Source organism: Fundulus heteroclitus, chromosome 8 (genome assembly GCF_011125445.2).
Source record: "Fundulus heteroclitus isolate FHET01 chromosome 8, MU-UCD_Fhet_4.1, whole genome shotgun sequence".
Classification (NCBI taxonomy): Eukaryota; Metazoa; Chordata; class Actinopteri; order Cyprinodontiformes; family Fundulidae; genus Fundulus; species Fundulus heteroclitus.
Genome location: NC_046368.1, coordinates 8,934,529 through 8,962,337, shown reverse-complemented (window position 1 = coordinate 8,962,337; position 27,809 = coordinate 8,934,529). Strand labels below are relative to the sequence as shown.

Here is a 27,809-nt window from a genome sequence, read left to right as displayed (position 1 = left end):
CATGAACTGAATAATCCAACCTATTGAGGCAACTGCCTTAAATTTGCACTATGCACCTTTAAATAAATGATCATATTCAAGATGGAGTTCATCTAAACAAGTAGTGGGATACTTACCATTATCTTTCTTTTTGCGTCGCCGGTCCCTCCTGCGGCTGACGACACAAGCAGCACCGAGCAACAAAATCAATGCCAGTAACATGAAGCCTATCCCACCCAACACACCGGCCAGCAACGGCTCCGGAACAAACTCCAGGAGTCGTGACGTAGCTGGGTAGCTCTCAGTACCTATGAGAATAAACAGAAGTACATTTTGAAAAGCAAAAACAGAATAACTGTATAATTTAGCTATAAGTAGAAAAATAAAACTGTAACTCAAGTCCAAGTCTCACAGTCGAGTTCAAAACCTCAAGCCTGAATCAAGTCTTTGATTGTGTGACTGAAGTGCAACTTAGGTCCAAGTGTCAGATTTAAGTCCCAAATCTTAACTGTGAGTCACATCTGGAGTGTTTGTTCATCCTAAGTGAAATTTGGTTGAAAGTCTTTGATTCAAGTTTCAAACCTCGAGACTGGGTCAAGTCTTGAATGGATACATAACCACAGGTTTGACCTGAATAAAACATGAATTGATTTTAACTGATTGTATTCACTGTAATTATTTTTGCTTTAATTGTTGTTGCGATTAAGATATTTTTATACAATTTTTTTCTAATAAAAAAGTTGATTTTAGACAACTTCTTGTTTAAATTTGTATGTATTTTAATCTTATATTGTTAACATTATTATTATAATATGGTCCCAGTCTTCACTTTTTTGTCTAGAATCCATGTTTCTTTCAATTTTACATCTACCTCTCTTGTCCCTCTTGATAATCAGCAATAATTAACTCCTTTGTCCTTCAAACCAACATCCTCTCAGCTAACTACACATTTCTATAATTGTATTTAATGCTTATCATATATTATTATTACATATTATTATTAGCTTTTTTTTAGCTCATTATTACATTTGTTTGTTTTTGGTTTATGATAGATTTTTTTTAAAGCCTCTAAATCTTATCCTCTATAAAGTATTTGTATTCCCTTCCCTGTATATGAAAAGATTTAAAGGTTGATTGATTGATTCCAAGGATTGATTTCTGGACAAGGAAATCCAATCCAACAAGGCCCAACCTCACAATTTAAACGACTTAAAAGATCATTCACACACGGTTAAGTCATAATGTTTTACCTGATGCATATACATATTAAAACATACAAAAAAATATTAAAACATAGTTTTTAAAACTAAATTGATAATCTGCTTCCCTGAGATTATCATAATTGAACCATAAATATGTTTATTTATTTTTTTTTTTTCGTCAGATGACTGATACTCGACACAGGTGTTTAAACAGAAATTTGAGTTGTGGCTGCAATGACATGCCACATAAGAAGTCAGAGTCCTACATCTAATTTAACATTCCTGTCACATGTAGATAAAAGTAAAAAAAAATTCAGAAGTTATTAGTGGAGCTATTTCTATCACCCAGGCTTCAAATGGGCAGCGTTCCCAGGGGTCCCGCACTGATTCCTCTAGTGCAGGAGGGACGACAGAGGAAACATGGGGTGTAGAGAAAGGCTTGCAGAGTGTGAGGCGTCACTTTGAAGAAAAGGCTGCTCTCAAACACCTACCTGTGATGGAGACGTTGACTGACGGACTGGGCTCGCTCAGCAGCTCCCCCCGACGGGAAAGCATCCGCAGCTCATACACATGATCCTGAACCCGGCAGCCGTGCGCACAGAACCAAACACACACACAGTGGGGAGGACAGAGGATGAAACCACACTTTGTCAACACATAGCGCTGTCTGCAATGCTAATGAAGTTCATTTGAATTCACGTGGACCCACAGAGGAGAGGGAAGGGGGAGATGAAACAGGCAAAGGAAAAAAAAAAAAAAAACGGGTAGACGACAAGGGAAGTTATGACTGTCATGTAGTGTTCCTAACAGAGTTTACAAAATAAAACCACTGCATTACAGAGGGCACACAGCTCTTCAAAAGGGGCTGATTAGGTGCACAGGGAGGAGTGAGTCTGGCTCTTTACCTTCTGTAGTCCCACAACCAGTATTTGGCTGCTGCTGGCATTGATGTTTTCCTTCAGATTGAACCACTCCTCTTCTGCGGAGCGGGATTGGAGGACAAAGCCTGTGATGGGAGGCTGCTGAGCTTCAGGAAGGGACCACTGCAGAATAACACCTGCTGAGCTCTGATTAGCTGACAGCGACGCGGGGGGCTTTGGTTTAGTACTCGTCACAGGAGGATCTAATGCAAGGAGGATTAGAAAGACTTTCAGTCAATCCGTGGAACAAATTTCGCTGGAAAAAAAAATTAAATTAACGACAATGAAACTGCTGCTGAACTCAAGAGTGTGAGTTCAGCAGTCAGAAATTTTCCACCTGTATGTTTCTAAAAGCTGAACTCGCCTCCTCTGTTTAGAGTTGGATTTGTTTGTTTTTCACGGACTCAGCTACGCATCTACATCTCAAGGATAGGGACCAAAATGGTCATATTTTGGACAGAGTAGATAGATGGTTTGAGAGAGGAGTGACGAAAGCCATTTTATGTCAAAAGAGAAAATAAAAACATCTCTAAACAGAAGAAGAGGCCTCAGTTTACAGCTTTCAAAAATAAAAAGTGCAGCAAATGCCAAGTCAGTTTGAGGACAATTCATGCTTTCTTGTAAGTGAGCAAATATATTTCAGTGAGTTAGGCCAACAACGGCACTAGCAACGCCTTGTGGTGTATGTGATTTAGATATGAAGAACACGGTCCTACAACTTAAAAACTTGGAACTTCTCCTTTAAACTGAAAGCCCAGTTTAAAGCCCTTTGGATGAAGAGCAAACTGGAACTGAAGTCCAGTTGATGGTTTTTTTTTAAAACCTTTGCTTTTGGATTTGCAATGTCCTGGTTGACCAAGAATCTTCCTTCTGTACAGGATGCTGTTTGCGGGGATTTACTTATGAGTTTAGCTTTACTCAAAATAACAACAGAGCATTCAGGGTGCATATTTTGTTAATATACATCTTTCAAATTATTTAACATTGATAGCATTGTATATGAATCTATCTGGCAGCTTTTATGGCTTGCAATGCATTTAAAAAATAAATCCTTTAGGAACTCTACAACAACCCTTTATTTGTTTCTGCTGTAATGGACATACATTCACCAGCCATTCTATTTATTTTTTGTACACCTTGCAAGTGCCAGGTCAGACTCATTTTGCCTTTTGCATCAAGAACTGCCTTGATTTTTTTATGGTGTAAATCTAACAAAAAGTCTTAAAAACATTCCTCAAACAGTTTGGACCATTTTTGACCTGATGATGAATCCCAAAGGTGCCCCTTGGATTGAGATCTTGTGTCTAAGGAGGCTATAGTATAAAAGGTTAGAGTGTAGTTCAAGAAACCAGGATTTTGACTTTTATACAAAGCATTATCCTGATAGAGGTGACCATATAAACATCAGGTAAACTGTGGTCCAAAGGGTATCGACGTGGTCAGCAACAATACTCAAGTAGGCCGTGGTGTATAAACAATGGTCCATTAGTACAAAGGGTCCTAAACTGTACCCAGAAAACATCTGGCACATCATTGTACTGTCAGCAACAGCCTGATATTTAGATACAAGGTAAGGATGTTTTCATGCTTTCATTTTCATGTCTTTGACTCGATCATGGAGGAGGGACCAGAATTAATTCCACCACCCTGCTGCAAAGACAGTCTCTCCGCAGGGTGCCTGCTGTAAACCCAGACCGCTCCTTATAGCAGGGTCCATGCTACAGACCACTCCCACAGACAGGGGGTCAGAGCACTTCTGACCAGACCCTCACTTCTCTAAGACCACTTCTCCCTGGAACACTCCAGGACTTCCACTGCGCCTTCACCTTCTTCCTGCCTAAGACAAAGGAAGAGGGAGACGGGCCTGAAACGCGATGGGCCCTCCCAGGGCCTGAAAGACGCACAAACCAGCACCAGGGATAAATCTTTGTTCACCCGGAGAACATGACCGGGCAAATCCAAGTTAAGTCTGCTGTCTTAACTTCAACGTAAAACGCCGGAGGAAAAGAATCCATCCATGCCCAAACAGCTTTTTTTTATTTCTTCTCAGCCTTTACAGGAAAGCGGACTCCAGACGGAGCTGAAAAGCCGACAAACGACCCACTTTTCCATGCTGAGGGGAAAATCTGCTAAAATCGTGACTGGAACCGGGTAAGAGGACGCCGCAGAGCCCAGGTCTCCGATCCCGACAACGCTGTCGGTTAGCTCATAGCTACATGGCTGCAGTCCGCTGCTGAACAGACCAACGATTTTCCCTGCTTTTCATGCTCCTTCCTTGGATGGCCAAAGTGGACTGAACTCACACGAGGCACCGACAGGTTGGACAGAGAAACTCAAAGGGAAAGGTTACATGGTCATTGGAAAATGTGTGTCACGCTCATATGGTGTCTTTAAACAAAGGGGCTAATGGAATTAGCCCATGCTAGCATCCTGTTTCATGGCATTGCCGATATAGTTCAAATGTGTTTTATGCTTATAACAAGCGTTATCTCTTTTGTGTACCTTTACATTTAAGTAGTTCCTTTCTTTTATCTTCATTTTGCTTAGTAGTTTAGTTAAGTTTCACTAACCTAGTAGAGAGGATTTGTTAATTGAAATATAGTGTTAATTCAGATAAACAGCATTATATAGTGATGTTCTCTGGATGTTCATTTAATTTCTGTAAATAAATTGAACCAGAAGAAGTTGTTACTCCTTTATTCTATGTATGTGCAGAGTTTGCTGTTAAAATATCGCTAGTGCTTGAATTCATCCCTTTTAACCATTGTCCTGATATTAGCTTAAGAGCTGATCATCACCAGACAATACTTAACCAACAGAAAGTTATTTATGAAACATTAAATAACTTTAAACAGTGTAAAACTGCACAACAATGGTAACTAGTGATTTGGGCTTGTTCCCTGCATCAGAAATTGCCAAACTTGATTGAATTCTTAGGAACATCAGACTAAAAAAAAAAGGATATTGATTATTTTGACAACTAACACCTTGGTAATCTTTGGAGTTTCCTGTAATTCAGTGATCAATATTACACACCCCATGTCAAGCAAAACTGGATTGAGTAAAATATCCCGAAATGTCCAAGGTTGGTCTTCTCAGCCACTGGATTAAAAAAAAAATATTTGGTTGGATTTAAAGAAGGCAGCAGTAGCACAGTGGCCATGAAATATCAATGAGCCTTGAGGCTTTTAAACATGAACAATGAGGAACGACTGGGACTAAGGTGTAAGGAGCTTGTCAGCACTAGCTGAAAACATTTGTTGGAGCTTAGAAAGGACAAAGAATGCTCCACACAGATACAATGTCTTTTCAGGTGAATGAGTTGAGTATTTCTGCCTATGATTGTACATGGAAAGTTTGCATAAAACGTTGAGTAGTATTGTGAAGCACTAGACAGTTTGTCTGGAATACAAGAAGAAAACCACATAAATCAACTTTGATGCGTGATCTAATGTTTATTATCTGACAGCCGAGACTAGATTTATGGCCAATATTCCCACAGCTGACGCTGTTTACTGCCCACTTAAAAAAAATGAAAACACACACATGATTAATTAATGCATTACATCTTTAATTTGAAAGGGAGGAGAAAAATCACAGATAAGTAATAAATTAATATGAACACAGATTCTGCCTGAATGTCTTAATGATATAATGAAGGCCTAAAAATGCCAATACCTAAATACCTAAAAGCATTTAGTGAAATGCTCAAAAACTGTAGAACATATTTATTTGCTCAACTTTGGGTTTATAAAGCCCCCATATACGTAGCTTGGCAGCCAGCCTGACTTACGCTGTGTGTATTCAACACACAGCTTGTCGGTCTGGACAGGCTCAAACTCTGTCTAAAACTTTCCAGACCAATCATAGCACGGAAGGCAGGAGTTTAAGTTGCATCACTCCTTACCCATAATGCATTAGGGCTTTTCTGTAACCATAACAGTCAAGATGGCGGCTGCAACAGAGTGATGTTTTAATGATGCCTTTTATCATGTCGTGAATGAGCTGGATATGTCTTTAAAATTTCAACAACTGGATGCTCTAAGAGCTCAAACAGAGGACATTGTTTGAACTTTGCGTCATATCCAGTTATCTGTTTGGTTCTAACCTGCTACCGCTGACCCTGTTAGTCCTGCCTTTGAAATTAGGTTCTACTGGCAGCTTTCCCAACTGATATGCCGTGTTTGCGGTGTAAGTCAGTCTGGCTAGCCAGGCTACCATGTACCCTACTGTGCACATTTGAGCCTGACACTGAACTACATGCAGACGTTCACCAGCCATGAACGTGCTCCTGAATTATTGTGTCTGGATATTTGACCATTCATTTTGGTAGAACTAGTAGAGTTAACCCAAACTGGTGAGTTCCCTAGTGTAGACCCGGCTTTCAAGCATAGTTAACAGATTTTCCATAATGTTCATGTTGGGGTTTTGGTAAGACCAATTTGAAAGTTTTGATGTGTGTTTTGGATGACATCCACACAGTCTGGTGCTCAATAATTTAATAATAATCATCTGTTTTGTCATTGCATCCATTTAATCCATCCTTCAGGGAAGAGTGGACAACCACTATGTGGCTTACTCAGGGTCTTACTCAGGGACCCAGAGTGGTATTCAGTAGGATTCAAATTAGGGAAGTTGCCATCTTACCCGGATGCAAGCGCCCCACTCTCCCATTTTGACCCAAATTGTCTAACTCTGATAAAAATAAATTGTTTAATATGTTAGATGAGAGATCAGCAAGAGTCAAATCTTCCATTAAAATGAAGGATGATGAACTAGAACGTTGCCCTTACCTCAAATTCAACACTTTCATGCTTGACTGAAATTGGCAGCGGTCCCCTTTCACAAGATAAAACACTTTTTATGGTCATAGGGGCCAAAGGTTAAGCTGTTTCACTTTACAGTAAAGAAGTAAAGAAAATCCTTTCAAACCCAAGAACACAATATCAACTGTGAAGCAAGGTGAAGGCAGGATAATGCTGTGGGCATGCTTCACTGGAGGAGGTGGACTCGCTCCAAATTCTGCAACTTCCCATTTAATCAACAGCTTGATGGTTGAATGCTAAACACAGTTTGGTCTTCCAACAGAACATTGATCCCAAACACATTAGAACAGGTTCTGGAGTGGATAGAGCCTGCTTACATTAAGCTTCTGGAATACTCCTAACCTCAACCCTATTTGTAGATATTAATTAAAAGGTAAATTCATATTGGGAAACTATCTAATTTAAATAAACATTATATTCTGCCAGAAACAGTAATCAAACATGTAGCTGAAAGTATGCCAGGAGCTTGCAGGTGGCAACAAAAATCTTTAAGTGAATTTGCCCTTTGTTTCTACATCACAGCTTTAAAGGGTACAAGTTACATATCCACTGATAATTTTGCAACATTTAATCCATGTGGTTTAACTATAACACTATATAATATCCCTTAGAAAGGTAACATAATGTAGGACTCTCCTGCCCCCAACGATAGCTACATGCTGTCAGATGTCCTTGTCAGCTATGTATGATGACAACAAGGAAATGAATCCCGCTAAAATATTTCCTTTATTAAAAAAAAGTTAGTTTTGGTAGAGGAAAATATAGACTGCCAATGTTCAGAAGCTGTTCCCATCCTTGTTTTCAATGCCTTCAACTGAAAGCAACTCGTTCTCAGATGAAGTACGAAAAAATAAAATTATTGCCCAGTAAAGCTAGGATCTGTAGATGTGCAGGTATTCCATTATATATTAATACAAAAATAAAAGAAAAAATATTGTTTCATATTTATTCAGTGAAAAAACTGGTGCAATCCTTCCACCAACAAGACTACAAATAATATATAAAAAGACATCAGGCCCAGATGCACTTACTGACCTCACATCTGCCAAGTTTTATTTTAGCCTTTGGGCAAGTCATTATAAAGTTTCCTAGTTTGTTAAAGTTTATATAGCTGCTGCTGGCAATGCTTGTAATTTCAAAAAGTCACAATAAAGATCAGCGCAGGCTAAAAAAATAATGAAAAAAAATATTTCTTTATTAAAAACATGCACAAATAAGTCAAAAGATATACATACAGTTTTAGCAATTCTTTACTAGATGTTTGCATTACCATGACAACTTTTTGTTTTACACCATTTGACATGAAATCTGACATTAAAGGCCAAGTGTGTAAGATTTTCACACTGGCACACCATCAACATGTCAACATGTCCTCCATGTATTTGGTGCCAAGCTAATGCTAATAGCTACGGTCATCGTGTGAAATGGTTTTTCGCACTGTTGCCAAGTCACTTGTAAATTCTGCATTGCTTTGGGTTCCTTTCTGAACATGCAGTCGCTTATTTGGGCTCTAAAATAGGCAACTATAAACACAAGAGACCCGCTCACACCACTGCACTATGGACACCGTGAACCAGCTGATATCACTCTGCCCCCCTGTGTACACACACATTCTCTGAGAGGGAGATGGAGATGAACAAACTAGCCATCTCTGCCGGGGAGGACAGAGTAGTTACTGGACTACATTGCCCTTTTTCTGACGTCAAAAATAAACTTCACTGTTATATTGAATTAACTTACCTCCGTCCGTCTGTCCGTCCGTCCGTCCGTCTTACCTTACCTTAACTTACCTGTCCAGCAAAAAGCCGGAAACCTCTGCATCAGTTTTTAATCCCTGCTCCCATATGAATTATCTCCACCTGGTAATAATAGCTGCGCCAATATAGACACTCGTTTTCTCCGGGTTATTTATTTTATTTTTTTCATTTCCCTCTCGCTGGGCAAAGAGTGTGGATGGTCCTCCATTTCAGCAGAAAACAGCCAATAGAATGAGCTACAGTCATCTTTGCTTGTTTGTTGAAACATAATGTTTCTACTCCTCCACTGATAGCATGTCCTCATATGGAAAACAGATGGGGAAAACGCGTATGGCTGACACGTTTGTCCCCTTTCAGCTACTTTAATGTGGGTGCACGACACCTATGTATTTATAAACTACTAATTCAAGGTTATGAGAACGCTTTCATTTTTGATGTGATGTTATTAGCGTTTGCCAGAATATATATTTATAAAACCAATACTGGATTTTACATAGAAATATGGCTTTTAGCCAATATAAATAATTTTGGTAATCCTAACTGACCTCAAAACAGGAACAGTTTAGTCTGATTTAATGTCAGACAGTGAGAAAAGAAAAGGAAAAGGAAGTGTTTTTTTTATACAGTGTATGTAAATATTTGGTTCCAGCTAGGGATGCACCAATAATACAGTGTTTTAAATCAATTTTGAGTTCAAGTACTCACATTTAACCACTTGCTGATACCGAGTGCTGATAAGAGTAGCTAAAAATAAATGCCATACACTCCTTACAATTAATTTGAACATGCTTAATTTTAACTAGGTACATTAAACAGAAATAGCCACAGTTGTATTGTATTTTACTAAAATAGAACCAAACAGTGTAACAAAACATAGCTTACATTTTAAAATGTACTGGATTTTTTTTAACACTCAGCATTGCCACAACTTTTACAGAAATTTAAAAAATATATAACTTTACAAACATAAAATGGTGCTGAGCAGCTGACATTAAATTATGTTATCTATAAAGTCTGTCTTTGAGGTCTAACCCTGTTTTAACAAAGCAAGGCTCCAAGTTTTCCTTGATGAAAAGCACCATTTCTGCGTTATTGGCAGTTACTCTTTTCCGGCTTTCATCTAATGCGTCACACTGACCTAAAAAGTTTCTCCCTTTCCACTTCCCAGTCTGCTACATGGATCTAAGAGGTACCTGTGGGATATTTCTGTTGAAGTGGGGAGCCGCACGTTATTAACCCCAAAGTACTGCTGTGGGTTGTCTTCCTGAGCAATTGTAGTCTCTCCAAGGTAGGTCCCTGACTGGCGGCACCAACTGGTGCATGGGCTCAGTGAAGAAGATTGTTGCTCATCTGCTAACTTTTCAAACACCCTGTCCAACTAACTTGTTCCTTGTGAGGCTTCCTGGCAGGTAGGTCTTCTAGATTAATCTTTTTGCTCTACTGCAGATGCCCTCTGCAGCTCTACCTTCAGCATTTTCTTGACCTCCATAAAAATGTTGATATTTGAGGAAGAAAAAGCCTAAAATGGAGAAAATAATGGCGTAATTGTTTGCTAATAAGCTAGTTGGTGAATTTTAAGTGAATATCATGATATATTATCAACTGACATAAATTAAGTTCATTATGTAGCATGTTAGCTTAAGTGCAATTATTAATAGAAACTATGTAATTGCATTATTTAAGTTAAGCGGTTCGGAAAAGGGATGGAAGTTAAATTGTAATATATTTTAGCTTAGTCATAAGTCATAATGAAGAGTTATTTTAACTATATTCTGTGATATACTAAGCAAATAAAGACAGAAATATTTCTTTTTACCTTGGTTCCAGTACAGTTAAAATGCAGTAGAGGGGCTTTTCTCCACTTAAGTGAAGCGGCTCCTGACAATTGTAGCGGATGATGACTTCATTGTTTTGATGATTTACATCACGTTAAGTCTCACAAGCACATTCGGAGCACGGACGGCATCCAATGCAAATGCATCAGAGCCGCTTGTTTTTTGGTGTCAGGTCTTCAAATGGAGCCAGCACAGCAATAATGTTTTCTGAAGTGCCCACCGGTGAGATTATCTGGAGGTTCATGTTCAGATTTGGAGATTACATGGGCTGTCTTTTGTTCGATGAGAATCTGTAACATGTAGCATGTGCTATTCCAACGGCTCTGGTGGAATAGCACATTGAAAGACTCCAAGGCCTGTTGGAGTCTTTAATTGGCTTTTTGAGTTGCAGCTGAATTTCTTGCGCTCGAGCGTAGGCTAATGAGGAGTGATTAAAATGTCCAAGGGTTTTCCGACCAACAACCAAAGCATCACTCCCACTCCTGTAGTCCTTCGCTAACCTTCAACTGGAGGTTTGATAGCATTAATAAATGGATTTTATCATAGTGTTAGCATAATCCCAGAGCACAATATGAACACCTCTGGAGCATGTCATTAAACATCTGTGATAGTTTGGCTACTGTGTGAAGCCCACCGCTGATCTCCATGCAAGATGACTCCGCAGTGTAAAATCTTTGTCTGTTTATTTTGCGATGAAGCTAATGGAGGGACACCAAGCTAACACTGCTCCTCCAGGTCTCAGTTGTCAAGCCGAAACGTCTTGCTAAAGGCTTTCAATGTGCTTCTTCATTGTCATGTAGTTCACGCAAAGTTGTCACTGGTGTGGTGGTGGCTAGGAATCTCATACCTCATGTCTAGCACACTTATTGTAAACAACGGATAATGGCTGGTCATACAGATCAATTTATTAAGTAAGAGTCTCTGTTGTCTGGCTGTCTCTGCTTCTTCTGTGTCAGCTGAAAAGCCTGTTGTCGCCATTTCCCGTTGCCATTACAAATGAGCTTAAACTGCGTTAAAAGAGTTAGATTTTGTTCCTCCTCATGGCAACTGTGCCAAACTTAATTTACAGTTTGTCGTACTTTTATCACCTTTGTTACAACACTGCTACATAACTCCTCCTCTACTACATGGCTGTTCAATGTCCCAGTGCTGTTAAGTGATCTATCCAGCTACCGCACGTTGTCTTCTTTTTATGTGGCTTCCTTTTATTTTATGAAGTAATACCGCTGGTTACGAGGCTAAAGAAAATTAATGCTCCTTTCTCGCTGGTATCAGGTCAAGTGGTATCGGAGTACATTTATAAATACAAATAAACACACATGGTATTGAATAGTGTGGTGCAGCTGTAGCTTCAGCTATATATAATGAGAATATTCCATTTTAGACACCATGTTCCAGAACTGCAGAGACAGAGAGGAAACTAGGAAAATTGTACTGACCCAAAGTCCGTGCAGTGGCAATCTCACTGAAGGGTCCTGTTCCATATTTATTCTGAGACAGGATGCTGAACTGGTAGTTGGTTGCAGGAGACAGGCCCGACACCTGCAGGCTGGTGCCAGAGGAGGAGGGAACAGGCAAGGAGAACCAGTCCTGCTTCCCGTCATTGTCGCTAGCAGAAATCTTCTTCACCCTGCAGAGCCAGAGAGAGACCGGGGTAGGAAGAGTGAGAACAGAAGAGCAGCTGTCATGTGTTGGACTATGGTTATCAGGTTTTGGTAGTAGTTGGACTGTGGCATCTTCCTACCTCAGTGGCTGTCTACTGAGTGATAACAAATATCACATTCAGAAGGTGCATGTATTATCTGAAAGGTTTATAAAAAGGGAGGTGTGTTTGTTGTTCTTAGGGAAATCTTCCACATTCGGCTTCCCGATTCCACCAGATCGTTGCATAGATCTGTAGTTTTTGATATGTCTTTTTTATAATAAAACTCTCCTTTGTTCAACTGAGTCTGTGGAAACAGAGTTTTATTTCTGGAACATCCTCACATTGGCAGTTTGAAAGTGATCAAACTCCAATAGACAAAAGTCCAACTTTTAGTGTACTGTATTATCTTTACTTTCTGGTTTCTTACGGTTTCCAAGTTTCCTAGTACTCTGTTGGTTTTGAATCATTCTTATATTGTGTTCTGGTAGCTTACTAGTTATTGGTTTCTGGGGTTTCATTTCTAAAAACATTGCATAGGATCTATACTAGATTTATAAAATCATAGGCATATACACCAGCAAGCTATTTGACTTTATAAATCATGGCTGTACCTGAACATTAGTACACAAGGTTCAGCCTCATGTTCTACACACCATAAGTGGTTAATGCAAAGCGCCTCATGAATGGTGGTGTATATTTAAATGACTCTGCTGGTCATTGTTATTTCATGGTTAATGATGGCAACCATGGAGAAAAAGCAACAAAACTATTGACAAATATCCCAGAAAGGACTTTATTAAATGTGTAAATCAGAGGTAAAAACACAAATGGTGTCCCCATTAAAAGAACTTGTTAAAAGGTGAACCTTATGGCTGAATAACACCCTCACAGAGCTATGCTCCATGTTGAAATTCCTCCTGTCTTGGAGGAGGCTGCGCGTCTAGAACATTCTGAATAGGAGGGAAACCAGGAGAGATGAGGTCGCCCCCAATAACAAAGTCACAACAATGTCATACAATGTTGTGCAATTCACCACTGTACCATCTGCTTCACCAATTTCCCCATCTCCAAAAGGAGGATGCATTTTTCCAACGAGAGAAAAACATTTGAGTGGAAAGTGACGTACACAAGTTTCAGGCCATGTTTTGCTTTAAAAATGAGACCCCCGGTCTGTGTTCAGCCCCTGTTCTGCCATTCATTCTCTCTCATTCGTTCTGTCTGTGTTCTCTGATTGTACTCTCAGCTGCTTCCACTCTGCTCATTAGTCTCGATTTCTTGTTCCACTCATAAATTCTCCTTAGTAGATATTCCTCTCTGGTTCTTCAGTCATTGCTTGCTCATCTGCTCAATCCTGCTCCGTGTAATTCTCCCCTCACTGTCTTCCATCCATGTTCCTGTTTTTTTTTTCTGGATTTAAAAAGTTTCATGATTCTCAGTTCATATTTTTGAACAATCATTTTTGTATTATTAAACATCCTCACTTTTTGGCCCATGCTTTTTGCTATCATTTGGGTGCTCCACATCGACCCCACCCCCACCCACACCACCTTTTTTTGACAGCAGCAGGAATTTCTGGGAGTCTGGTTGTATGAAACATGACAGGAAAGTAGGTTTCATTAATCATTCATGCTCATCATCTGCTCGAGATATCACGGCAGAGACAGCGCTGATGGATCGAAAATATTGCACAAAGAACTTGAAGCTCCAATTAAGTGTGATTTTCATGTTTCTACCAGAGCTTTGACCTTCAGGGCTTCACCTATTCAGAGCTACAGGAAAATATTCAAGTCAGTCATAATAATAAGACTTTTCTTTAAGACAAAAACATAAAAGGGAGAAAGACAAAAACTTGTTGCAAGACATTAAGTGCAAGCTGAATTAACTTAAGTGGCATAATTCAATATTTTTAAGGTAAAACAAAAAAAACAGGAATAAATTTCAGTTCAAAACAACACAAGTTTTTTTTATCCTTTCTTGTCCTATAGTCATAGCTTTTGGATATATCTTCACAATGGAGTGCAGATATGTCTGCAGAGCATGTTAAGAAGAAACTGGACGTTTCTACCCTAGTTGAGGCCAAATACAATCATCTGAAGCTATATGCAATTATCGCAGGCTTTCATGGGAAAAAAAAAGATACAACTTTGCCTTTTCAAAACCAGTGAAAAATGTTAATGTCAGTCAGAAAACAATAGGACGCTTTTGAAAACAAAGTGTAAATGGGGTGAAATACAAAAACATGCAGTTATCTTTTTTGACAGATATACGCAGGTGCAATTTCAGTTCAGCCTAGATGTTACAAACAAAAATCACACAAAAGCAGAGACAGAATCATTTTCGATGATGAGAGGAAAGGAATGTCTGAAATAGCCGACCTGCATCGACAAAACAACTGCTAATCCATTGCTTTTAAACAAGAGCATATGTCTTTATATTGAGATACCAAGGGGCAAAACATTCAGAAGCTTTTGGGAATTTGTAGCTACATCCAGACCAGATGTAGATGGATGTGCATTGGCTTCTAAGTCAGGAGTCATCCAATACATGCAGAACAGTGGGCTCTGAGGACCAGGGTTGAGGACCACACAATATGTAGAGGAAATGTGTTCTGGGCAAATTAGATCAAAGCCAAACACTTTTGGCACTGCACATGACATTAAACGTGCCACCCTGACCATGAAACATGCTGGTGGGTGGGTTTTCTTTAGCAGAGTCAGGAAGGCTGGTCAGAGTTAAAGGGAAGATGGATAGAGCTAAATCTTGGATGAGAACCTGTTAGAGCAGGGTTTCAAACTCCAGTCCTCGACGGCCGTGTATTCCAACATTTAGAGAGGCCTGTTCATGTGTCTAACACACCTGAATGGTTGACTTTCCTCCTCAGATGGCGGTCGGGTTCATAAGTCCTGCTGATGACCTAATTATTGGATTCAAGTGTGTTGAAACATGAGACGCGTCTAAAAGTCGCAAGACATCAGTCCCTGAGGATTACAGATTGCCTTGATGCTCAGTTCCGATTTTTTGATAAAATCAGCATTTTTTGGGCTGGCCGTTCATATTACTATTAAATGTGACCGCCATCATACTGCTATCTGAACGGTTTGAGACCTGCGAAGCGACCCGCATGCGCGGATAACAGAAGGTTATTAAGGACGTCACAGAGCAGCGCACTGTTTACGGAAGTAATGGCGAATGTAATTGTTTCTAGAAGTGTTCAATGAAGTTTTGAAGAATTGGGCTGTTCAGACAGCCACGAAAAAGACGGATATGGGCAAAAAGATTGAATTTGGGTTGCATTTCCATGCAGTGTGAACATAGCCTTAGAGGCAGCAAAAGACTTGAGGCAGGAGGTGGAGGCTCGCCTTTCAGAAGGAGAATCACCCTAAACATACAGCCAGAACACTGATGGTTTAGTTTCAGGCATATGCATCTGTTAGAAAGACCCAGTCAATGTCCAAACCTAAATCCAACTGAAGGTCTGTAGGAAAACTTAAAAAGAATAAAATAAAAATCAAGGTCAAGGTAAACTTTATTTACCCGAGGGGAAATTTGCTGGGCAGAAAGCAGTCACCAAAAAAATAAAAAAAAACCAACAACTACATAACCACAAAACAACAAATCTCACATCCTCACATTGCTCATCCAGCTGACAGGAGCAGAAATAAAAGGTTTCTTGAGCCTGTCTGTTCTACAGCGTGGCATCCTGTACCTCCTTCCTGAAGCTGGCAGGGGAAATTCTCCCCATGAATGATGGCTGCAGGACGATTTTAGCTTCTGCAGTTCTGGTGTTGAAAAGGTCACATAGTTCATTTGGGGGTATGCCAGCGATTTTACTACACAGGTTTACAATACACTGCCGACCATTCTTGTTTTAAACTGAAAGTGACCTGTGCCAGCAGATAGAAGGGTAAGAACAGACTCGATAAAACAATGATAAAATGTCCTCATAAAAACAGAACAGACATTTAAGGTGTGCAGCTTTCTATAAAAGTGCATACGCTGATTTTGACTCCACCTGTGGCTCAAAACTAAATTTGTCATCATTAACCATCCCCATGTATTTATACTGTGGAATCAACTCAACCGTTTGGTTATTGAGTTTTACTGAAGAAATCATTGTAGGCCTTTTTCCAATGTCTAAACATTTTTATCTCCGATTTGATGTTTAAAAAAGGAAACGTTGCACTGATTTAACAAGTCACTTACAACCAGGCCTTGTTTAAAGTTTTCCCTGTCAAGGAGTGAGCCAATGACACAGTCGCATGCAAACTGCTCTGGCAGTCACTTGTATATAAAACTAATAATTGAGGCGAATGGATATAACCCTGGGGAGCACGAGTGGAACCAAGGGACCTCTTTGGTGGACATCGGGAAGCTAAAACATCCACCAATACCATGAGGTTCAGGACATTCTTTAACCCCACAAAAGAGTTTCAACACTAAATGCATAAATTCATGTGGTACTTGATTAAAATCAGGAACTCCAAAAACAAACACTTCTTCACTAAAATTATGCCGGCATTATCTTTGTAGGCACACTTGGCCAATTTGACTTCCCTCTCCATTTGTTTGGTTAGTCCCCGGTGTTGTTCCATGTTCCCCTGATTCAAACAGGTGTACTTCTGAATAATAATAACCCCATTTTATTTAGTAATCTAAGGTTTTGTGTTAGAATGAAGAGGGATTTTCTCACAACCACCGTTATTACACCAGTCAAGATTCACATAAAGACACAATCCTGCATCCAGTGACTTTTCTGGTCCCTGTCCAGGTAGGACTCAGTACCAAAACCATCAGTTTCCATATTTTAGTCCAAATCACGTTGCTTCACCCATGCATAGGTGAATGCCAGAAGACAGCTGCTTTTATATGCTGCCAGAAACTTAACTTTTGCCTGAAGTTCATCCACTTTGTTTAGGAGGGACTGGACAATTAGTAGTGTTATACTCCAGTACATTTTCTCTGTGTTGCTGCTGATCTCCTCTAGTTCTCTCCTCTACCAAGATAACTGGTTCACTGCCCAAGGAACTGGTTTCCAGAGAATATCTGCTGGAATGACCACAAAAGAATCCCTTTCCAGAGCAGCGCCGTGATAAGAGAAATTCTGAAATGTGTTGCAAAAACATATCTGTGACATAGAGATATCAGCAAGAAAAAGAGGGCAATCAAACTCAGATGAATCTTCAACTCTCCACAGTTCAGTTCAGTCATTAAAGAAATCCAACAGACAAATCAAGATTGGCAAGAATAAAACAAAACAGATTAAAATTTAGTTTAGACCCCCCACCCCCCTTCCTTCCTTTTCAGCTCAGGTAAAACAAATCAGACATAACTGTTGGGTGTTCACTCGAACACACTGCTGCTGTGCCACTACAGATGTAGTGGCCCAGATGTGCCACTACATCTGGGCTGGGGATAGGCATTGGGTCCTGGGGTTCAAAGCAGTCTCAGGGGATGTTATCTTATTTTCTTTTTTTCCTCTATTCTATTTTTGTCACCTTGTCTTCCTTTTAGCATTTTTTTCATCTTTTTCTCTTCCTTTTTTTCTCTTTTACCTTTTCCTTCCTGTGTCCATTGAACGTAAAATAATCCCAAAATAACATCTAATGAAGCTTTCTGCATATATAAATCAAACGGAGCACTATGGCGAAAGCAGTAATGCTCCACTTGTGAAAGTAAATCTGTTGGGATCTCTTTGGTGTTGAGACAGTAATTCTTAATGCTACACTGCCAGACAGGACACGTTAAAAACATACATTGAGATTATATTACACGCAGGTGGTCTCCTTAAAGCAGTTGGCTATTCTATATATTTATCAGAGGTATTAGAACAAAGAGCATTGGATCCCAATCTATGGACCATATTCCACATTTTTTACTTAAAAAACATGTATTTTACTCTTGCTTTACTCTTGCTTTTTATTCTTCTTCACAATTAGTTCTTTATGTTTATCTAGGAAATAAAATCCTAGCAAAATACATTGTAGTCTTTGGGTATAACGTGACAAGGGGTGTTAATACTATTGCAAGGCGTTGTATAGTTTTGGTTTCTTATATTTTGAAGTTTCAGATGTATTAAAATGCTTTTATTCTGAAAGTGAAAGCCATGTTTGTATAATGAGGAACATGCCCTCCCTTCAGAACCTCTATTGTCCCCATTAAAACCTGCTTTTAATGCCTCCTTTTAGACAGATTTCATGATGCAAGACCTTTTTATTTACCTGCTTAGATCTGTTCAAAAGGATTTCTGTCAATGAGGTTGTTATCTGTAGGTTTCTGAGCCTCAGAGCAAATAAACCGTGTGATTTCTAAGGTAACAAAAACACTGATTCACAAAAAAGCAAGCTTATTATGCAGGCTTTTATCAGTAACCTTGTATTGGCCAAAACATTGTAAAGTTACGCTTCACAGCAGCGTCTTATATTGTAGCTGCCAAGAGGTGATAACAGATAAATGAATTCCTCATCCCGGAGATCAATAGAGTAATACAGGGGCTGTCGATGGCTGCTATGGTTACAGTCCGGGAAGAAGGTGGGAGGCTTTACACCCACCAAACTGAAAATGTCTGCGCTGATCCTCCATCAAAGCCTGCCTCCCAGGATAAGTTGGCCTGCTTCACCTCTGGAGAGACGGACAACGAAGAAGCCGCATGGGGACTGGTTCCTGTAATGGAGCCAGAGGAGAGGAGTTGATGGAGAGCGGCCAGCACTTCAGCTACCTGATGGAGCAAAAGTTTAGAGGCCATCTCTTGATGTACCGCATTTATACATTGGAGGCGGAGCGGAGGCAACAGCACCGTGTTTTTTTTTTTTTTACAGGTATACAGAGATTTTAGAAAAGAAGAGTCCGAACTAAAAAAGTAAACTGCTCATGTAATCATGGTACATTTATATAGGTGCATCTTAATAAACCTGAATGTCCTTGTACAGTTAATATATTTTACAAATTCAATCAAAAAAGGGAAACACGTACAGTAAAAAGATCCACTCCGCATGGAGTGATCCAGTATACATCCAGCATATTGCTGTTAATACTTATAATTATAGATTGCAGCTAATGAAGACCCAAAATGATGTTTCGCCGAGAATATACATTTTTAAAATGGTCAAACAAATGGCTAACGGAACGGAAATTGTGTATTAATGCTAAGTTACAGTATGGTCTACATAACCAGGAAGAAAGTTTAGTGTAGGGAAAAAGTATGACGTAAGAAGGTGTACATGCAACAGAGATAAATGCAGCTTGAGACATTTGCTACACCAACCTTGAAACCAACTTCTGGCCTCAACCACGTATTGAGTACAGCAGTGGAGTTTGTATATGAGCAACCTGGGTAGTTTCTCAGGGTGGCATTAGAAGAGGAAGTAAACAACCAAATTATAAAAAAGTACAAGCTTTAATTCCTCTCAATGAGTATTGTATTCCTTATTTGCATGTGTTTGGCAAGATACAGAGGACAATGAGTTTTTGATGTCAGGATATGCAAATAGCTTGGGAATGTGTAGCATTAAGCTGTGTTATGTATTCTCCTTATCATGAAATCTTAGTTTACATGCAAGAACCATTGCCTCTAGGTTTAGGCCTTACCTACACATCTAAATCCCCACACAGCAGCTATTTCTGTTGCGCGTTCACTCCTTCTTAAAACACTTTTTCCTTCCACCAAACTTTCTATTACACTGCTTGCATACATCGTTTTGAACCTCCAACGTCTTTAGTAAAGATTTATTGTGGCTTGAGGAGGTCGTCTCTGATTTGCTGCAGGTGAACTGAGTCTGCAGTCGTCCCCATAACTGTGTCTCCTATAACATAACATTACATTTAAAACTCCTTTTTATTGGTCTCATGAAATATTAATTTTGGATAGTCATTAGCTGCAAGCCATAGTAATCAAAATAGTTAACTCACAGTAACTCTTGAATAAAATGACTATAAATTTTTTTTGAATCACATTTTGTAAGTGAATTAACTTCCTGATGATATTTTAATCAGCTAAGGCGCACCGATATTTGTAAGTTGTCACTCACCCAGGACAAAGACTTGTGTGCAGGTATTAATGGAGGATACACGGTTGGAGACGGTGCACTCCCACTCCCCCTGGTGGTCCTTAATCAGGGGCTGCAGCAGCAAAGAGCCATTGGGTTCGATGGAGTAAGAAATAAGACGAACTGGGTCAACCTAAAAAGAAAAACAACAACATTATTTATACAGAAATGGTAAAAGAGAATACAAGCAGCATAAAGTAGAGAAATCACCAAGTGGCATTTAATGATCAGCTCACAAGTGTGTATAGTTCAGTCAGTTATTTACTTATAGTTTGTTATAAAGATCCAGGCTCACTTGTAAAATTTTAAGGTGCATTTGATCAGCAGCTCTCCAGAGTTTGTACTTCTGGTTTCCTACAAACTTGATCGTTTTTCATCCACTTTCAGTCCAATACCACACATTTTTCAGAGGGAAGTTTTTGTTTAAGTTGCTTAAGTCTGAGCAATGAGTCACTCAGCCATAGAAAGGCTCATAGACTCATAGGATGAACCAGTGTTTTGTCAACATGTAACTTTGTTGCAAGCAGTGCCAGGAGTCCATGATAGAGACTATTTGTTTTCATTTCTTTGGTTGTGTCTATGGGAAATCCCAGAGATAACGCAGTTTGACAGACAGAAAATAGGGTTTCAGCTCCAACAAGCAGTAAATTTGGCATATACTATATGATCAGCTGAAGGATGATGCAACTCTAGGGTCCTGTTTCTGGTTGCTGCTGGATTTTTGTTTTATTTTTCTCTGTTACAGACATTTCGATTTAGATAAATACGTTCATATTTGAAAAAAAGGATTTACTCCAGCACCTCCATTTGACAAATTTTCTGCAGATTTGTGTTGGCTCATCACATAAAAATCCAATGAAAGTCATTCATGTTTGTGGTTGCAACCTGAGAAAATGTGTAAAATGTATGATTGAGATAAATATGAACAAATTAAAGAAAGTCGGGTCACTTTCAAACTAAATACAACAAATTCAGTGGTGCAGAAAGATGTGCTATCCACTTTTTGTAAAATTCCTAACTTGTTAAATGTAATGCTTGTAAGAAAAATACTGCCAATAAAAAATAATGTTCTTTTGTACTTTCTGAAACTTTGCCAGCAGAGAGACTTCAACCTCCAACCTGGAGAAATGATCACAGTACAAAACTGTTCATTAAGGACCGTTTCTGTGCCAGATCATTTGTTGGATTCGATTTACACCAAAGTTATGGCAGGTAACTTTAGTCATGTGCAAACCATTACGTTGAATGTCAGTGTACTAAGCCTAAGCTTGGATTCAAAGCCTTTTTTTTTTAAATCTGTTTGTGACAGCGTGCTAAAGTGGCTCTTTCAAGTGCAGACTTCCAAACCAATTGCTCACAAAACCTCCACAGTGGAAAAAACACTCACGCACTGATCTCAGCGGGTTAAAAGAGCTTCCACTTGTGGCCGCACTCGTCACTTTGGACAGTGCGTCTCTGTAGTCACTGTCCTTTGTGGACAAGTCAGCAGACAGGGTAGTCAGACCTTTATCCCTGTAATGTGGTTTTTATCCAGGTGAAATGGGCAATGTGGATAAGGCATAAGTTCAGAGGGGATGGTGTAAAACCTCTTGGGCTTTTACTGGATGACGGAAAGGCGAGTGTACGAAATGACTGAACTGCATCATGCTGTGGAGTTGCAGAGAGCAGCTTGAATCCCAACAACCCAAACCTCTACCTCTCACTGTCCAGAGAAGAGAGACTCTGGGAGGATTTAGAAATTAGGTTATTAAACCTTGAACACACTGCTTTGGCAAGCCGCTACGAAGTTTTTGCCAGCTTCTATCTAAACACGCGCCTCCTACGTTTTATTGCTCTGACAGCTACAGCAACCCACGGGCTGAGGTCAAGTACAGTTTTATGGAATGAGAAGGGCTGCAGTGCCACCTTAACACCGCTTTTGATTGAATACATTTATAGATGCAAGTCCCCAGTGCAAAAAAATGAGTTATGAGTCAAATGGACGTAGGACAGAACTGTGGGAAATACATGTTTTATCTATTTAGGTAACTTAGCAGGAAAATAGGACAGACGATCAGATGGACGATTAAACAAATAGCTGGATGAGTGGGTGGATGGACAGATAGATCGTTAAATTAAGAATAGAATTTAAAATTATCCTTCTCATGTATAAAGCCCTTAATAATCAAGCTCCATCATATAACCGATTGCTAACCCTAACCCTAAATGGCAACATATCTGCTTTCATAAAGGTGTTGCCACTTGGTGATGCTGATGATCCATCAAGGTCAACTGATCAAGAGCTCTTGGCCACTGTTTACCTCTTAAACCCTACAGGAGCAGATAGGGCGATTTCCCCAGGAATTTGACAGTCAGTTGAAATCACTTCTATAATTAAATGTTTACCAACAGATGGCTCAATTTGTTGGTAATCTCATGATTTCATCTTTGCTTTTCGCAGTTGATTTGGTGCTGTTGGCTTCTCCAGGTCACAATCTCCAAAGTGCAGAGGAGCAGTTCACAGCAGAGCGATAAGCCCTTCTGGGTTGGGGGTCAGTCTCTGCCTCAAGCGGAGTTTAAGTATCTTAGTATCTTAATCACGAGTGATGGGAGAGTGGAAAAGCAGATAGACAGGGTTTGGGTTTCATCTGCAGTAATGTGGGTATGGTTCCGTTGTGGTGAAGAAAGAGCTGAGCCAAAGAACATAGCTCTGGATTTACCGGTCCGTCTACGTTACGACCCTCACCTATCATCATTAGCTATAGATCATGACCAAAAGATTGAGATCCCAGGAAGGAATGGCAGAAATTTACTTCCTCCGCAGGGTGGCTGGACTTCCCTATATATTGGGGGGGGGGGGGAGATTCTACATCCAGGGGGTCCTAAAGGGAACAAATCAAGCAAAATCTACTTTTTTTAGTCCTTAAATACATTTTGTTATGTAGGTGGAGTCTTTAGGAGCGCAGAACATTTTTATTTAGTCTGTCCAGGTACGGCATAGGTATCTTGTTTGAGTCATATTTCTTCAGCCGTCTAGTGTTGTCCGTTTTCTATTATGCTTTTTGAACAGATGTGTCACAGTATTTGCTGCAAAACAGACCAGCTTTGCAAATCTGCAATTTTTATTTCTTTGAGTGATTCTGTGGTCCAAGCTGAAGGATGTTGAAGCCAGAAGTCGAAGATCATTAAAAATATTTGGACATTTTGATACGTCAGCTTTTCTGCCAGCATACTAGAAAAAGTTGTGGAATGCTCTGCGACCAAGAGAAAGGCAAGGTATGAAGTGCTTCCTTTAGAGTTAAAGAGACCATTAAAAAAATTATTAGTTTGGGCATCTGATACTGATGCCCCTTGGGAGGCACGTCCCCAGGGTGGAGACCCTGGGGAAGACCCAGAACCCACTGTAGGAAATAGATATCCCATCTGATCTTGGAATGCCATGGGTTCCCCCAGAATGAGCTGGAAGTTTTAGGCAGGGAAAGGGAGGTGTCTGGGACCTTTTACCCCCTTGACCTGATCTCAGATAAGTGGAAGACAAAGGATGGATTGATCAATAACTCAATCTTTATAGGCACAGATAAGGAAAAAAAACTGAACATGCACAGCTGAGCTGAGTAAAACAAACATGGAGGTTCTGAGTTCAAGCCCATAACCCAGATAGATTGATGGTGCATGCTCAGTATGAGGGATTGCTGCAAAGCCATCAGCAATGCAGATGACTGTCCACTGTGGCTCTACGCTCTTTCAGGAGGAGTGAATGCTGCTTGGAGAGACTTGATGCAATCAACTGGGTTCCCTTAGAGAGGAAACTTTATGACCAATATGTATGGTTTGATTGGGTTAGAACTTTGTAAAGAGCCTTGAAATGACATGTGCTGTGAATTGGCGCTATATAAATAAAATTGTATTGAATTCAAAAAGGGCGTTTCTTAGCAACATTTCCTTTAACGTCCCTAAAATCCTGTGAAGAGTTGTCTCAGTTGTTTCACGAAAAATATCAAGTCTACTACTCTGACAACGTTTTGAGCCATAGCTTAACATCATTGCTGTTAAATGCACAGTTCGACAGTGCAATGAATCCCAACATGGCTGCCAGTTGACAGAAGAAAGCTGAGGGTAATCTTACAGTGACAGCGATGAACAGCAAGCATTTCCAGTCCTATTCAGAGCTTCTATTGTCTTTTCTCAGCTTGTTTGTGAAGAAGCTTTCTGACTTAGTGTCTTTTTGTATCTTAGAAGGAAAAGCAGCAATGGTACGCCTGATTCAATGTTCACCCAGTATTTTCCAAGAAGTAAAAATAAAAAACGACTGCTATTTTACCTTTTCATTTAAAATATATGTATATATATATATATATATATATATATATATATATATATATATATATATATATATATATATATATATATATATATATATATATATATATTATGCAATAATTATATCAGATCCTTAATTGAGAGGAAATATTGTTTATGCTATGATTTAATATTATTGTTCATTTTCAAACGTGCTGCAGGTTTTTTTTTTTTTTTTACCTTGCTCCAAGTCACTTTAGTTGTTGCGTCTGCATTTCCTTGACAGGGGATTAGCAGCTTCCTCCCAGCGTCCAGTCTGTATGCCTTCTCCGGAGTGATGCTGAATGATGGGGGGTCCTGCGAAATGCCAAAATAAGACGCCGACTCAAGGACACTGCAGCAATGCAAAACAATGGATTTCAAGACCGGATTACTGCCGCAGAGGACAAGATTATCTTAATAACAAGAGGATTATCCACACAATTAACTCCCCCACTAAGTGCCATCATTGTAGTCAGGCTAAGTTGACTTCTATTAATGTCGAAGGCTCCCTACAGGTCAGCGGGAAAAGGTCAATAAAACGCTGTTTCTGTATAGACTTTTTAATACGTAGTGACAGAAGCAATCCTGTTTGATTTAATTATAGTGGGAGGGATTTAATGACAGTTTATAATAGTTGGAGTATATTAGTTTATAGCTGCTTCATTCTATACCTATGAAGCAGCATTATGCATAAATATGTTCCAATAAGTAACATTATAGCAACAGAACTGGTCTTTTTACATGACAAATATGAACTGACTGACTCCCTCTGGTGATATGAAACAGGGTTCAGTTTAGAGGAAAACGGCTGCTGTAAGGTGAAAACATAGAAGACCAAATTCAGCTACGTCATACCAAAGCAATTAGATATATTTTCCAGAACCAAGGTCTCCGTGCACTTGTTTTCCAAAAGCAAGAACTGTTTTAAAAATGAGAAAAAAGCCTAAATGAAGGTTGTCTGCTGTCTATGCGCCTTACGGTCAGGGTGTAGAAATTTAAAATAAATCGGAGGCAACAATAAACGGCACAGGTCCCAGCCATCAGAATCGGAAGCGTATGAAAACCTCTGCCAGCTTGCCTGGCTCTTTTGATTTATTTATTTTTTGACAAGTGTACTTCAAGCACAAATGAAGGAGAATTTTGAAGTGGAAAGAAAAAATACATGTTTATATATTTTTTTTTCTGCAAATAAAAACCTGAACGGTCTGTCATGCATTTCACTCAAAACCCTCAATAAAACCCACTGCAATAAACTTCCTTTCAGAACTCACCTTATTAGAAAGTAGAGACCACCTGTATATATACAGAAAATGGCGTGGCTGCAAACTACCAACGCATGGCAATAACAGGCAAAGATAGCAGTAATCTGAGAAGCAGCCAGGAGGCCTATGGCAACGCTGGATTCACATGTGAAAGAACCATTTGACAGGATAACTAATAGCTGAGCTCTCCACAAATCCCTTCTGTATGGAAGAGCGGGATGAATAAACACAAAAGAGATAAGAAGTCCTGTTTAACGTCTTCCTCAAGCCCACAACAAACCTGTGGAAGAAGGTGCCCTGGTCAGATAAGACCAAAATCGAACTTCTTGGCCCTTTAAATACAAAGTGAGGTAAAAGAAAAAAAAAAAAAACTAAGACTTCACACTACCCTAAACACATCATCCCCTGTGAAATATGGTGGTGGCAGCATCATGCTGTGGGATGCTTTTTCAGCAGGGACATGGTAAGATCTTAGTTGATTGGAAGATGGGTGTAGCTACATACACGGTGTTCATGAAAGAAAACCTTTCATAGGATGAAAAAGACTTGAGCCTACAGACCAAGAGCCAGAACCAATAATGAAATGTTTAGATCAAAGCATTTCCATGTGTCAGAATGATTCAGTCAAAAGGCCGTTATATTTCTAGCTAAATATTTTTCTAAACGTGCATAATTTTTCTGCACTCTTTTCTTTTAAATGGATCCCACAGAATCCCAATAAAACACATGTCACTTTGTAGTTGTGAGGTAACAAACTGCAAAAATGTAAGAAGTATTCATATTTTCTATAGCCAATGCAAATATCCAGACAAAGATATTAATGAAATGTCGTTCCATACACTTTCCAGTTATCAAGACGGTGAAGGAACACTGGAATTTGTCTAAACTAAATGTCCCATTATTTGATCAAAGAGAACAGGAGCAAATCAATAGATATAAAAAAGGGGGATAACTGAACAGTTGAATGAGGAACAAAGTGAGATAGACAGATAACTGATCTTTGATGGACCTTAAACAACACTGCAAATACTACAATGACAATAATAATATTTAGTTTGATGAATGATATCAACTACCAAGATAAAAAAAACTCTTTTTCAATTCAATAAACTTAAACAAGTAGTAGATCTTGGAACTGGGAATTTAGTTCAGAATATATTAGTGTAAACCTTTACCACAAATGTATTTACTCTTATGCTAATTAAGATGAGCTTTCAGACAAGTCTCATTAATTGTGACCTTGCAGAATGCTGCTAGAAGGTGACGCAGGTTGCTTTACGTGCATACTGACCTGTAGAATCACTCTGGTGGGCCCAGACGACCCCATGGTACCGTAGCTGTTGTATGGAGTACAGGTGTAGGTGCCTGCAGCATCTTCGTTGACAGTCGCCATGACCAAAGAGCCGTCAGCTTTTAAAGTCCATCCAGGATACTGGAAGAAAAGCAGAATTGTTACACCACTTCCATATCTAACAAAGAAAGAAAGAAAGGTGCAGTTGCATTCATGAAGGTTATGTCCACATATATACAATTTTCTGTGTGGAGGTGCATCTCGTTAAGCTAGAACTGCTAATTTAAGTTGTTTTAGTAATTCAGTCCAAAAGCTGAAACTTGTTGGACTCGCCCAATGGGAGCACCTGGCACAGGGGCTGTAGTTTGTGTCGGGGGAACTGGGACGACGCCTCCAAACACCTGCGTCCATGTGAGCCGCTTAATGAAACACGCGTTCAGTCAGAGCGTCCACACGACAGATAGTAAATCTGGAATCACTGCGATGTTTTCAAACCTGGTTGCTAAATGCCTCAGCTCATGATAACTTAGTGACAGCGCCCCGTGGCGGCGGCCATGATGGCAGCAGGGGGTAGATTCTGGCTAAGGAAGGCTGATGCTAACCAACCAATAGGGAGCAGTTGTCCCCTTAAGACTGCCCCTCCTCATTTGCATAATGAGGAAGAAATGCATACAGAAAAGGAAAAAAGAGCAGACATATAAGTAGGATTAAAATATTGAACGGAAGAATT

The 27,809-nt window shown here is 39.5% G+C and overlaps 1 protein-coding gene across 2 annotated transcripts in view; it reads right to left on the bottom strand.

The window, feature by feature from the left end:
• Nucleotides 1–27,809, bottom strand: part of igsf9a (immunoglobulin superfamily, member 9a) — a 90,188-nt gene that overhangs the window by 8,982 nt on the left and 53,397 nt on the right. For both annotated transcript variants that reach the window (XM_036140073.1, XM_036140074.1), the window contains exons 10-17: nucleotides 27,080–27,220; nucleotides 24,725–24,841; nucleotides 20,189–20,339; nucleotides 18,713–18,824; nucleotides 11,959–12,149; nucleotides 2,087–2,304; nucleotides 1,673–1,757; nucleotides 117–287 (exon numbers count right to left, since the gene is read on the bottom strand). In XM_036140073.1, coding sequence (XP_035995966.1) covers nucleotides 117–287; nucleotides 1,673–1,757; nucleotides 2,087–2,304; nucleotides 11,959–12,149; nucleotides 18,713–18,824; nucleotides 20,189–20,339; nucleotides 24,725–24,841; nucleotides 27,080–27,220 — 1,186 coding nt within the window. The remainder of the gene's footprint in view (nucleotides 1–116; nucleotides 288–1,672; nucleotides 1,758–2,086; nucleotides 2,305–11,958; nucleotides 12,150–18,712; nucleotides 18,825–20,188; nucleotides 20,340–24,724; nucleotides 24,842–27,079; nucleotides 27,221–27,809) is intronic.